This window comes from Mustela erminea, chromosome 1 (genome assembly GCF_009829155.1).
Source record: "Mustela erminea isolate mMusErm1 chromosome 1, mMusErm1.Pri, whole genome shotgun sequence".
Taxonomy (NCBI): domain Eukaryota; kingdom Metazoa; phylum Chordata; class Mammalia; order Carnivora; family Mustelidae; genus Mustela; species Mustela erminea.
In genome coordinates, this window is record NC_045614.1 from 213,633,586 (window position 1) to 213,647,962 (window position 14,377).

At 44.3% G+C, this 14,377-nt stretch overlaps 1 protein-coding gene across 6 annotated transcripts in view; it reads right to left on the reverse strand.

Moving 5' to 3' along the window:
- Positions 1 to 14,377, reverse strand: part of ERG (ETS transcription factor ERG) — a 240,559-nt gene that overhangs the window by 9,541 nt on the left and 216,641 nt on the right. For 5 of the 6 annotated variants that reach the window (XM_032355008.1, XM_032355001.1, XM_032355017.1 and 2 more), the window contains 6 exons: positions 11,438 to 11,641; positions 10,496 to 10,576; positions 8,500 to 8,571; positions 1,684 to 1,752; positions 939 to 995; positions 156 to 203 (listed from right to left, as the gene is read on the reverse strand). In XM_032355008.1, coding sequence (XP_032210899.1) covers positions 156 to 203; positions 939 to 995; positions 1,684 to 1,752; positions 8,500 to 8,571; positions 10,496 to 10,576; positions 11,438 to 11,641 — 531 coding nt within the window. The remainder of the gene's footprint in view (positions 1 to 155; positions 204 to 938; positions 996 to 1,683; positions 1,753 to 8,499; positions 8,572 to 10,495; positions 10,577 to 11,437; positions 11,642 to 14,377) is intronic. The other variant, XM_032355047.1, reaches the window with a different exon arrangement.

The window sequence follows — 14,377 nt, forward strand, 5'->3', positions numbered from 1 at the left end:
TCCATTTCTTCCCACTTAGGCAGATAATCCAATGAGATCTAAACTCAACTTTGTTCAGGTGAAGGGATTTCTCACCAATACAAGTTAATCTTACAAAACAGCCACAGCCCAAAAGGGTAACTTAGTTAGGAGCAAAACCACCAGCATGATCTCACCTGGGTTTGCAAGGCGGCTACTTGTTGGTCCAAGAATCTGATAAGGATCTACAGAAAACAAAACAAAACAAAACAACAAAAAAAAGAAGAGGAAGTAGTCAAATCCCAAAGACCAAAGACTGCATCATGACTCGGTATCATGTTGCTGCCGGCATAATGCTGACCCACTTGTGTTTCCAGATTTCAGAGTTGAATGTACCCGCCCCACCCCCCCACATACACCGAAGTCACCTAGAACCACTTCCTATATAGTAGGATGTCACATGGAACCTGAGAGAAATTTCTTGCTAAGGGCCTCTTAGCTGGCTGCCAAGTGCAGGTTTGGCTCAGGGTTCCCAACACCCAGCTCTCTAAGTCCCTGGACAGAAATTGGGCAAACGAGATATGTCCCCACGTGGCCCCGGTGCCATGCTGGCCATATTGCTCGGCATACTGGCAATATGACCCTCCAAAGCCCTCCACGCTGGACCTGGCAAAATGCCGGCATGCAGCACGTGGCCTGAAGGAGAAATGAGAACTCATCTGTCACAGTTGACAGTTGCAGCTTGCGTGCAACAGAATGTTTTCTCTATATTCACTACATAGACTTCGGAAATGTTTTAGCAAAATCTCAAGCTATCCCCATTGAATAGACCAATGATTTGGCCCCCATTTTATATATGGAGCCATGATAAAGAAGATAAAATATCATTAATTTCATGTAGGAAGTGACACATTTTAGAAATACGCGCACTAAATCTACTTCTTTTTTGATGGCCAGCAAGACGCTCCCTGAAAACATACCTAGCTGAGGACGCTGGTCTTCGGTTTTGGGCACTGCGGAAGGAGACGGCTGAGCAGCTGAAAATCCAAAAACAAAGGACAGAGTAGCTGTAACTTCTGTTTGAACCATAAGTCTTTGATGGTGTTATAGCACCATTCCAACAATTATCTTAGTTATTAACATGTCATCTTACTGTTATACTAAGTTGCATTTAATGGCAAGAAATTTCCTTTCTAATGAAACCAAATGTATAAATTGTAGCAAAAAGAGAGAGAGAGAGAGAGAGAGAGAGAGGGCACTTTAAAATATTTTAAAAAAATTATTTATACAACACTGTTTCCAAAACCAGAAAGGAAAAAAAAAAAAGAATTTGAGAAACAGATTAAAATGAATCATAGTCTAAACGAAACAGAAAAGGGGAAGTCACCAGGAAAATAAAGTTACAGATACTTTCAAACATGGCCAAGATTAGGAAATCACCCAGTATTTAATCTGTGCCCAGACATCTCATGAGACTTGCCTTTGTCCTTGTTGAAATACATTACATCATTTGTTTCTTTTTGTTATGGAAGTATGGAAGTAGGCATAACCCCAGCAGAGAAAGAATCATTGCATTTAAAGATCAGTTGCACTTTGTTGCCAGTGGAACAAACACTCTATGCATTGAAAAAGCATAGATTTGCTGCAGAAATTGTTATGTGTTCCATCAATGGATATCTACTGCCTTGTGACATGCAGACTCAAGCAGCTAGGCCAACACTGTACCTTTTGACTGGGGGGTGGGGTGGCCGTGACTAGTCCAGGCTGATCTCCTGGGTGGGTCATAAGGTAAATCTGCAAAGACAAACAAATCAACTAAAAGATCAATAATGTAATTTATAATAGATATATTCTGTGTTTTTTGTGATTGCCATAATTTTTGTGTTTATTAGAATAAATACTGTGGATGGAAATCCAGTAATCCATAGAAATACCAAACCTATATTCCATTAGGTTTGGGGTTTGCTTCGAAATTATCATTTTGTTTAGTCTGTTGATCTAACATTTTTCACCCACTGATCTGACAACTCTGACAGATTCTTGCAGTTTGCTGCGTCTTCCAAAAAATCTTCCTACAATCATCATAGCTCAAGACCATATTGAGTTTCTCACAATCTACGTGGACCTGCTTCTACCTACAACTGACGTGAATTCACCCCTTTGTTATCTTCATGACTCATGCAGACCAGTGCTCACAAATTTGTAAGTCCACCAGTTCTTGCTCGAGGACTGCCCCTAAGTCCACCAAACCACACTCATGTTCTTTCTCTTCTTCCCTGGAAACGAACATGCCCACTTATCCTCTTACTGGCCAGCTGCCTCTCTCCGTGACCCCTCATTTTCTCTTTAATAATCTCACCCAGTTATATTAAATCAGCCTTAAGTGTCCTGTTCTTTTTCTATGTAAATATCTCTTCCTCTAAATGAAATTAGAATTTCTCTAAAAGAACTGCATGAAATCAATCACAAGACAAATAATTAGCATGTTAACAATGAGCATAGGAGCTGAAGCCTAGGGGCGCCTGGGTGGCTCAGTCAGTTGAGTGTCTGTCATTGGCTCAGGTCATGATCTCAGAATCCTGGGATGGAGCCCTGCATTGGGCTCCCTGCTCAGTGGGGAGTCCGCTTCTCTGTCTGCCCCTCACTCTGCTCATGCTCTCTCTCTCTCTCTCAAGTAAATAACTAAACGTTAAAAAAAAAAAAAAAAAAAGCTGAAGCATAAGCCAGTAATTTCTTTGTATTTCCAATGCATTATCATTTGTCTCCTAAATCATCATTGCACTTCGCAATGCAAATTTAACTATACTTCTGTAACCTCAGCACAAGTTCTATTAATGATTATGAAGATTTTAAGTCATTTCAAGGTTCTTTCGAAAATATACTCCAGAACATTACCATGCATATTCTTACTAACTGTGCATACATAAAGTGATTTCTACACAAAATCCCATTAGAGATCCACTTCAAAACTATGTCTTCTTGGATTGATGGGGACTCAGTTCAATGCCATGTGTCATTCTGAACCAACTGAAGGCCACAGTCAGATACTTCAGCACACCTGGATATTGCTACAAAATCCCACTCAGAGGGCAGGGCAAGTCAATGAGTTTAAAGCCTCTCTTTAAACAGATGAGTTGGCCCTATTTTAGATTGGTAATCTGGTGAGTCCATCTTCAAAAAGTTTGACTGCGTTGCTAAAGATGCATCTCTCCTTATTTTCAGATCCCTAAGAGAATACCACTGAAATGCAATGTGAAATTCAACCCAGAGTTGCCTTAATTTATTTGGTCTGTCTGGCTACAAGCAACTCGACCAGTGTGGTCTCTGAAATCCTACCCTCTATAGCGCTGGTTAAGTAAGATGATTTTTTTTTTTAAAACTGCTATTGCTCACCCCTCCTTCTCTGCTGGCATTTTTGCAGTTTGGACCAGAATCTTTTCCCACTCAGCTCCTCAGAGTCTCACTTTTCTGGTGCTGGGATTGCACACGGGAATTAAATCTGCAGCCGTTATCAATTTACAACTGAATTTCAACTTAAGTCTCTGGGAGCCCTTTGTACACAGACCCTTGTCCAGTTGCATTTTGTCTTAAAAAAACTGGTCAGCCAGGGTTTCAGTGTCAGAACGTCTCAGAAGGAGACCAGTCTACTTGTCTACCATAGTCAAGTCTATATATAGTCTACTATGTATAGTTAAGTCTACTATAACAGCATTGAGGTGAACTCAGGAGGTGACAGACACATCTTGATATGAGGCTTCTGCTGACCAAATGTAAAAGCAAGACAATACCGAAACATGTTCTAGATCCTAGATCTCAAAGTGTGATCCGCAAGCCAGCAAGGTTGGCAACATCTGGGAGCTTGGGAGAAAGGCAGAATCTCAGTCCAGAGCTACTGAATCAGAATCTGCATTTTGACAAGATCCCAGGTGACCTGGGAACACACTGAATGTGTTTGAGCAAACATGTTCTAGACAATTTCCAGTACTTGTTTCTAGGCGGGAATCTGTGTTCCTACAGATAGAGATCTCAGAACTACTATCTGAGTGTGTCAGTACAAGTGAACAGAAGCGTGCAAAGAGCTCTACTTTGGGTCTTTTTTACTGGAGAGAATGCAAGAGAATGAACAGCAAATGTCAGCAGGCTGGTCTCGTCCCACCCTGAACATAAAAGCGTTGCTCATGAAATTGTGACTGGAAAAAATTAAACACCCAACTACCAAGAGAAAAATATTTTGAAACCCTTTTTTCATAAATCCTTCTTAGGATATATAACCATGTTCCATCCTCCCTTGAAAATAAGTCAGGACCTAAATAACACCAAGTCTGATTTTTAGCCAAGAATTTGTGATGTTTATATGAACGATGATTAACATGTTCATAAACATATTGCCATGGAAGATAAGTAGGCTTTTGTTTTCGTTCATGAAATTCTGGTCCTGTGCTTCCTTATCAGCTACCGCTCACGCGCTGTGGGCATTGAGCCTCCCTCCTGTGGGAGGGGACACTGGGCAGGACTGAATGGAGCCACACTGGGACAGGAGGCCACGGCAGGGACCCCTCCAGCCACACCACCCCGCAGCATGGCTGCTGCTGGGCAGCTCTCCTCTTGGGCTGCTTGAGAAATTAGGACTCCAGGAGCATTTGCCATGTGTCCCTTACTAACATTAGGACACAGAACTTCTACTAAGAACAGATTTTACATTTAATTTTTGGCATTCGGTTCAACACATTCTCCATCTCTCTTGAACTGTGTGATCTTTGAGGTAATTAACTCATACACTTGGCAGAAGGTCCCGTGTCAGAGAAGGCTGCTTTCTGGCATTGGGTCTGTTATCTTTTCTGTAACAGGCTGTGTATTTAGAAACCAAAATTTATAAAAAAGTGTTTGGGAGCAGCTTAGAGTTACCATAGAAGTGTGTTTTATGCCATGATCCAGATTAAAAAGCACAAAACTGAAAATACGGAGTTTGACCGGCATTGGGTTCCTCCATACCAGCACCTTAATTTATCTCTTGGGAGCTGGGATCAGTTTCTGTTCCTCCACACCCACTCCCTTCCCTGGGCATCACTGAATCAAGAAAACATGTATATTCTACTCTCCTTCCTACAGGGTTAAGTCCACCAAGTTTTGTATTCTGTTTTCATCAAGCTTAAAGATGAACATCCTCTAGCCCTCAGGACGTCCACCCGCCTACTTTATTTTTAATGGACCAGAACTTGGACCACAGGAGAGCTCGTCTGCATTCTGCAGGATCCATGCCATGTTTGCAAAGCAGAGCTGAAGGGCCCTAGCTGGGCTGGGGGAGGGAGGGAAGGATGAGATCTGCCTGCTGTCAATGAATCTAGATGCTAATGAGAAGACAGAAAGGCAGCCAGCTATTGCCCAGCACCAGCCAATAAACCCCTATTCAATGGCAGGAAGTTTTGGAGTCAACCCTAATGTGATTAAGTCACTCTCCCTTGTTTTCCTCCAGACCATCCTCCAGGCTTCTAAAATCCTCTATCAAAGACATGGAGATCTGGGAACATCTTGTATTCCTTTGCCTCCTAGCTGTGTAGGTTGGTCTGGTAGGTCTAACCAGGGAGACATAAAGAGTACATTTTTAGCCATGAGCTGGGATATAGGCTTTGCATAGCACCTGATGTAGGAGAATGTACATCAGCTGCATTGTTTTTCCACTCGACTGGTGACACCAAACGTCACCAAGTTGTGAACTCCAACCACGAATCATTTAAGAACCTGAGAAACCCCTGAAGATCACCAGCTGAAAAGTCAAAGTCAAGGCTGCATTTGCTGGTTCAGCCCTCCAGTCTCTTTTGAGCACATCCTAGATGCGTGTCATGATATGTGGACTGTGTGCGGATGGAAGAGGACAGAAGGGATTTCACAATGTCCCTGTCGGCAGACACCAGAGCTTTCCTATAAACTGCCCATAAGACGCCAGGTGGGGTGACACATCCCGAGGTCAAAAACCAGGATGCATGGTTTGATGAGTCGGACCTGTCTCTTTTACGTCACTTGAGACCCCAAGGGGCCATGGCTCCAAGAGGCATGTGTTCAGCAAGGAAGGAGGGTACTTACAAGGGTACTTACAACAGAGGTGGAGAAAGGGCTTCTGGTAGTTCTGACACAACTCAAGAAACATGAAACACCATGTAATTATGACCATGAAAATAGAACGTAAAATGATACACCTCTGTGCTAACACTTTGTAAGAGTAGAGGAGAAAAGGCTCTACATGTTAACTGAGCAACGGGATCATTTTGAATCGGGAACGTTTGGACAAAGCAAATAGGAGCAAGCCTGGGAAGAGAAAGGAGAGGCATGAACAAAGCAGTGAAACATGCGTGTGTGCATTCGTTCAAAGTCGAGCCCTGCCTCCGCCTAGTAGAGAAGTCACTCTCTTCTCCAAGGTTAAACCCCTGAAACTGCCTTTCAGCAAACAGTGTTGGGTCTGATTCAAACTCTTTATAGTCATATCCCAATATGTGTGTATCTCCCCTGGCATTCACAGTAGCAGTCATCCAGACAGATACTTTTGATAGAAACTGAGTCTCAGAAACCTACTTTACTGGTACGGAGATACGGAGCTGTGATCTCTTCCAGGTCACGGACCATGGCCCCAAGGCAGAGGCTTATCAGAGCTATGCAAGGTGCATCTGACTTTGCTGCATGTCCTCCCCCTGACAAAGCACAGAGGGGTGTCCCTGCCGTCACCTCCCAGCCTCCCCTTCTCTATATACCTGGGAGGCCGTATCTTCCAAATATACTATATCCTAAAATACGAAAAGGATACACTGTCCTTTGTAGCAATGAGCAACCAGCTAGCTGGTCTGACCGTTGGGCTGCACCAGTGGACTTGGCCAGTGTTGTGATCTTTTGACAAATCTCCAACTAGCTCACAATCCCTGGATTTTGCACCTCAGTCAGGGGCACCTATGAGGCAGCTTCAAGCAAACAAGGAAGCAAGCAAACAAGCCCCGAACCCCCATTTTAGAAAGCTTCTATTTTTTTTAAGTTTGGATGGAAATGTTTTTTAAATGCTCACAAAACCATTGTGATTTCCCTACACTTCCATTTTCCCAAGGATGCATTTATTAGAGGTAAATGGTGGGGCTCTTCATGGTCTAGTTCACTCTAGACCCAGGGTCTTGTCCTCACTTAACTGGCCTGGGAAGTCTCTACCAGGACAGAGGTAACCAAGCACTCTGGCCAAGCCTTTCCAAGTGTTCCCCAGGAGCAGAGCAACAAAGCCCTCCTCCGAGGTTTGAGAAAAAGATAATCAGCAGCCTAATGGCACTAAGGTGGCAACAGGGCAGTGTTGGGGCAGGAGAGACTCTGAGAAGCTTCGTAGCTCACTGGTCCCGTCTTTCTCACTGGAAAGACATGGTGGTGCTAAGCTTAGCGCCCTGGATATATTCAAAACGAGTCTTGTGCAGCCTGGACGTGAGCCAGAGGTCAAAGGGTGACAGCTTGGGTCCAGGAAGACATGAGTCTCAGATCCATGAACGACTATGGAAAAACCAGCCCGCTGTCCTGAATCACCATGTTATCATTGCAAGTCCCAGTGAAGGGAAAGAGGTCTACGCCATGCACGTGCTCCCTCTACTTGTCCATCTGCAAACATCTAGTCCTCCACTGGCATGTGGCCCCTCCCTGCAGAGCATCCTTTTCCTTCTACAGGAGGTACCTTTGCAAGCCCTGCTGCTCCTACAGTCTCTACCATTAGAAGCAGCTCATGTGTGCATGTCTGTCTCTGGCTCCATGATGCTAGCCCTTAGGGTTAACTACTCATGTGTGTGAGTCCATCTCTGGCTCTAGGTGACTCTACTGAAACATTGAGAAGTTTGGGCAAAACATGTACGTGAGCCTGTGAGCTGGGTCATTTCTACCTCTGTGGCCGGCACACAGGAGGCGCTCCCCGGACATCTGTGGAGTAAAGAGCCCAGGTTTCTGAAGACAGGATGCTTTCTGAAGTCTGACCCCCAGAATGTAACTGTGCTTGTCACTACTAAGCCTTGGATAATACTTATTTTTTCATGAATGATATGTAAATCAATTACCTACCGAAATCCTCATGAAAGACATAAAGTAAGAGTCTGATGTAAATTTTATCTCTTACATGATTCTGCCCTGAAGGACGGGCTCCTGTGACATCTGGGGATCCATGCCTAGTGCTAAGGGCATGCCTCATGCTTCCTGTGCTTCCCCAAGGACAGAAGTCCTTCCATGACCCGGAAAGCAGAGGGACTCCTTACTGCCAGGTATCTGAGGACCATCTTTGCCCATCTGTCTTTTAAAGTATCGTGAAGGGGCTGATCTGCTTTGAATTCTGCAGTCAAGGACCTTTGGTGTGATCTTTGAATGAGAGGATCTGACCGAATTTAGGCTTCTAATCCACAGAGGAAGAATGAGACTGCTCAGGACTCTCTTCAAGACCCAGGATCCGCTCCCTCTGACTCACGTGACTTAGGTCACGGATCTCACGGGCCATCCTGGGATGCCTTTCAAGGAACAGATCACACAGGGGGGTTTTCGTACCTGGCCTAGTTGTAATTCTTTGCGTGGCTTCAGGATATACTGAAGTATTTGGGAATATAAAAGCTGCACCCCCTGCAGACAAAAGGAAAGACAAAACATGTGAAGGTCTGTTGTGGTTGTTGATCTCAGCAACCGTGCCAAATTGACTTTGCCCTATGACACCAAAGGAAGGCGTCCCCCTCGAGCCTGCTGTTCCAGACTTTGGGGAGGAAGGGACAGACACAAGGGGCAAACACTGATTCTGACTACAGAAGTGGGTGGCAAGCTGTCCTGTGCCCCATTTGTAATAAAGTGTCTCGTGTTTTGATCTTACGGCTTCTTGCTAAAGCCCATCTGTGCGTCCTCCTCCCCTGACAGCAATCTCATTTTATTTAAAAAAAAAAAAAATTCTGTGGTGCGTATTTTCATTTTTAAATTGCATAAAAAATCCACAAAACATTTGACAGAGCCCTTGGAAAATCATACCAAAAGATTATAAATATGTTGTCAAAGACTATATGGATCTTATTAAAAATGATTCCCCATCTCTATTCAAATGCATGCTTCGCCATCTCTCTCTCAATCAATGCCCCTGTCGTTAGCAGAAAAAAATTCGCTTTCTGTAGTCTGGTCCATTTGGAATTGGCTGTCCTTTTCTTCGATTGTTCAATGTTTCACAGTCACGAAAGTAAGGAAAACAGAGCCTTCTTGAAACTTTCCCTCAGTGTTATGCATTTTTTAAAACAACTGCAAAATTATCAGAAAGTGTGTATAGCTCAAAGGTGTTTCCTAAAAGAAGGAAATTACTTTGTCTAAGTTATTTGTTATTTCTGGCCACAAGGTCATTAATAGGCTGATGTGTGTAACCTCCGCTGAAAAAGCACAAGACTGACTCGAAGCATTTTTTTTTTCTTACTTCACATTAAAAGCACAATGTTCTGAATGTTGAGGACCAAGATTAAGCAGCAATTTCATTGTAACACTCAGACCTAGACTCACACACAAGACACATTTTAAAGTAAACTGGCGAATGGTTGGAACATGGCTGTACCTCCACGTGAGGCTGGCCATGAACTGGCTTCTTTGCTTACAAGCCAGTGACCCACACCTTGCCAGCACATGCAGGTTTTTCCCCTAGCCTGAGTGGTGGCAGAGGGTCCCCACAGGCTGGCACAGTGGGGTAAGCAGCCTGTGGCCATGCTTCTACACTGGTCTTTATCAAGAGGGAGACAACGGAGGCCAGCCAAGAGCACATTCATCTGCAGAAAGCCAGCTTCTACTATAAGGGGAGGTGGGGGTGGAGGGGAAGGTTAGCAGGGACAAAGCATCCTGTTAAAGTCTATCAGGCTCAGGCAATACACAAAGAGAATGCAGAATCTGTGGTTAGAGATAGAATAGCAGGGATTGGGTTAGCCACTAATTTCATATCCTCCAAAATTATTATAACTTCCCTTTCAACAAAAGTTCACCAAAAGTAACACATGAGCTTTTCTTTCTACTACTGCCTTTTGCAAATGTCCGAAGTCTGTGCAATAAGACTAAAGTCAAGACAAGTTAAATATCCTAAAACGTTTCCTCAATGGGAAAAATAAAACTTCTGCTTGTCCTAGTACACATTCCTTGAAGAATAAAAAAAGAAAAAAAAAAGAAAAAAAGAATACTAAGGGTCCCCTCATATCAAACATGCTTTTAGTCTCTATAGTCAGCACAGCACGTATTTGGGGAATAATAGCAGCAGATTATAATCCAGCAAACTTGAGCTAAGGCTATGGCTAAAGGCTAATTCTGCACATCTCAAATCCTTTGATCGTCCTAGGGAAAGGGCAGTGCTCAGAAACCAGAGGGCGCCCCCTGCCTGTAGGCTCTGGTACCTCCCGCAAGAGCCTCCTGCCTTCAACCATCCTCTGGGTTCTGCCTTCCTGATGAGCTGCCCATCCCGCCTGCCATCTTGAAAGCATGCAGCCTGTGGACAAGAGCCTGCGTTCGTCCTGTGGGCAAGGGGCAGGGCCAGCATTACCTGTGTTTCTAGCATGCATTAACCGTGGAGAGTTTTGTAAGGCTTTATCAACATCATCTGAAGTCAAATGTGGAAGAGGAGCTACAAAACAAAACAGAAGCAACATCAAAATGAAAAAAAAAAAAAAGAGAGAGAGAGAGAGAGAGAGAGAGAGAGAGAGAATTACCTTCCTTTAAAAAAATAAGAAAGAAGGAAGAAAAACACCTCCCCACTCCCACCCTCATATCCGGGGATGCTTGGAAATCTCTCCATGGCCCTGCTGCTGGTTAGCGTGTTAAACCCTAGGTGGGCCCATATTCCATTCAGGGAGTAAGTGATCAGGATGCCAGGCAAAGCATTTACACCAGAGTTCACACCGCCCCGCTACCGCACCACCTCCGTCTCCTGCTAACCATGCTTGACGTCCGACAAATTAAAGCATGCAGCAAACTTGGTGAATTCATGCCCTCAATCGCCAAGATGCCATTCCCATTCTGTCAGGTGAAGCCACATCTCATGATCCCAAATGGAAACTTCCCTCCTTTTGTGTGCAGGCAGGATCGGTAGGGGACTTGGTTTAGCTTTAGGGAGGATAAACCCCGTAATTCCCATGTGGTAGGAGCATTTCTGTTTCTGTTTCAGTGTGGGGCACCATGAAGGTTCAATCATGTGTGACCAGATAAAGCTTTGGTTCCCTTTGCCACGTGATCTGCTCAATGGAGGGGACCGTGGTGGAGAGAACTGAAGGCTAACATGAATTTTTGGCTTCTGGGAAAATCACTGGCTGCTTCTCACCATGTTCACCTACATCATGGCCTTGTAAGCAGTTGGTTGTCTCAGACCCTAAATGAGAATGGGTGAGGGCAGGAAGAAGCTGTTCACAGACTGTTGTGAACTCTCTCGGCTCAGGCTCGCCAGAACCAGCACGCCAGTGATCTCGGCCCCAAGCGGGGACCATCTTACTCTCTCTGAGGTAGTGCAGGTGCGAGAGAAGGATGTCAGCATTGTAGCTCGGGGTGAGCCTCTGGAAGTCCTCCTTGGTCATCTTGCACAGTTCCTTCCCATCAATGTTCTGGAACAGCAAGATGTCGACGTCTGGGAGGCCGTATTCCTTCACTGCCCACTCCAGCCACTGCCGAACATGGTCCGTACTCCACAGCGTAGGGTCTGGAAGGGGATGGAACATAACGGATCAACTCCCGAAGATGTATTTCTAGGGCAGAGCTACCTCCCAGGTGGGATCCCCAGCAGCTGCAGATTTCCAGAACAGCCCCTTTTCCCACTGTTTCAGAAGAACGGCCTCCAGCTCAGCTCAGTGACCTGTCAAAAGAAGGTGATGTGGGGGAAAGACGAAAAAAAAACAAAAAACAAAAACGCCAACTGACTCACATGCAGTGATCATTGCCTTTAAATTGAATTGTTCTGGAATTCTAGGATTATTCACACCATTGTCCCTCTGGTTGTTTGGAAAATCTGAAGTTTAATATGGGGACAGGTTGTTGATTTTTTTTAATTATTTATTTTTTTCCACTTTTTTCACTCTTATTTATTGATTTAAAAATGAAAAAAAAATATGGCAACATTTTTTCCTTATTAAACCAGGGGCATCTTTATATGAAAATAAAAAGTTCAAGACACAAATCAGGAAAATGTTTACTGTCACACACAAAAAAATGTAATTGTACAAAATACTGGAAAAAAATAGCCATAAAATTGTTAATAGAGTGGAGGTCAACCAAAACCCCAGCACCTCCAATGAGCTAGTATTTCTGAGAGCTGTCAGTTCCTTGCTTTTGCCTCAGAGAATTTGGTTTTGCACCTACCTGGCACCTGCAGGGGAGGGGACAGCCTGGGGGAATTTACACCTCACAACATGCTGGCAATGTCATCACGTTCTACTGCTATGTGTTGGGGTGGGGGGGATCTGGGTGGGGGTCCCAGAGGGCACAGCCTTGAGGAGACAGAGCAGGCAATCCTTGATGGAAATACACCAGGGACTGTTCCACATGGACACTCTGGGTGGAGGGATATTTAAGGCCCCCAAATGCTGGTAGACGGGAGACACCCAGGCAGAAAGTAGGAGTTTAGAGTTTATTTTATTTTTTTTTAAGATTTTATTTATTTATTTGACAGGCAGAGAGAGAGGAGGAAGCAGGCTCCCTACTGAGCAGAGAGTCCGACTCAGGGCTCCATCCCAAGACCCTGAGACCACGACCTGAGCCAGAGGTAGAAGCTTTAACCCACTGAGCCACCCAAGTGCCCCAGGAGCCCAGAGTTTAACCCCAGGGTCTCTCAACTTTCTGTAACCTCCAGAGACTGCTTCTCCTTTCTATATCTGTTTTACATGTAAGAGGAGAGCCTTGACCTTCGTTCTCTGGAAAGGCCCTTTAGAGATCGGGCATGCCAAGATGCTCTAATCATAATGAGTGAGAATTTGGTGTAAGGTAAGTCATCCTTTCAAACCACTTCATAGCGAATAGCTCTAGAACCTTGTTTCATCTTACTGATGTTTCAGGCTACCCAAGAATGGGACATGTGTGCCATTGGAAGATATTTCAAGTTTGCAAAAGTAAATAGCAGTTATAGTGAGAAACAGCCAGAGAGTCACGCCACCAGAGTTCTCACCTCTTCCCTCCCTTCCTTCCTTTTTCCTTCTGTCTCCCCTAGTGCTTCATATCTATTTTAATTGAAAGAAATAACTTCAAATTCAATGGAATCCATCTCCTTGCTCTCCCCTCCTGAACACTCCAGAAAAAACCACTATTCTGAACTTGATACAGTCATCATCCCTATGTGCATTTGAATACTGTTGCCATATCAACTATGTGTACTGTCTGTGCTTTTAAACTTAACATGAATGATATCTGAGTTTTCAAAATGTGTCTAAGTTCATCAATGTAGGACTATTCAATCAGGTAAGCAGCTCTTGGGCCCCCAATTTACTGACCAGTGAACATCTGAGTGTCCATCTCCCCATGCACATGTGAAGGCATCTGCATTGGTCCACACTGAGTCTACACTGGGATCACTGGAGAGGGAAGAGCTGAGCCTGGTCTCATCCTGGGAGATCGGAACTATTAAAAACTCCCCAGGTAATTCTTATGTGCAGGCAAGTTTAGACCATCACCCCAAGGCCTCACTGCTCCAAGTGTGGTCCTGGGATCTTGCAGCATCGACATCATCTGGGACCTGCTTTGAAATGCAGAATCTCAGGTGCCACTCCAGACCTGCATTTTCATCAGATCCTCAGATGACACACTTGCAAGCATGGGGCAGTGCTGGCCTGAAGAGAGGACCTAGATGTAGAATTGTTGAGGTGTAGCGAATGTACCAGTTCAATTTTTCTGGTTAGGATGGGATGTCCACTGATTTTGTGACACTCACACTCTCAACAAGCAATCAGTGTATAGAATCTGAAAACCAAGGAGAGTGCTGGTTCTGTGCCATCTGCAAAACCTGAAATGGCCATGTTGACAGGAAGGTGTGCACATTCCTGTGTAATTCAAACATACGGAACGCTTTGCTAGTCTGTGAAAATGGAGTGTGTATACGGACGGTTAACTTGTTCACCATTGAGTTCAGATGGCTGTTTGCCATTGGGTCAGGATTTGATCTTGGGGGATAAAATGGTCAAAACTCCAGATGGTTTTTATAGAAGGTCTTCTCTCTTCTCTCTTCTTTTTCTCACAACCTGTCATAATTCCTCATTATACAGATACAGATCATATTTAATCATCCCCAATTCAAGCCTTCATGCCCCTTGGTTCTGTGTGGAGGACAATCATGGCCTCTCAGACAGAGGATCCTCTTATCTGCCATGCTCCCCAGGTCATTTTTCTTAAACCCCACCACCATCAGCCAAACCTTTGATGATTTTGTTTTGTTTTTGCCTTTAACAATGTA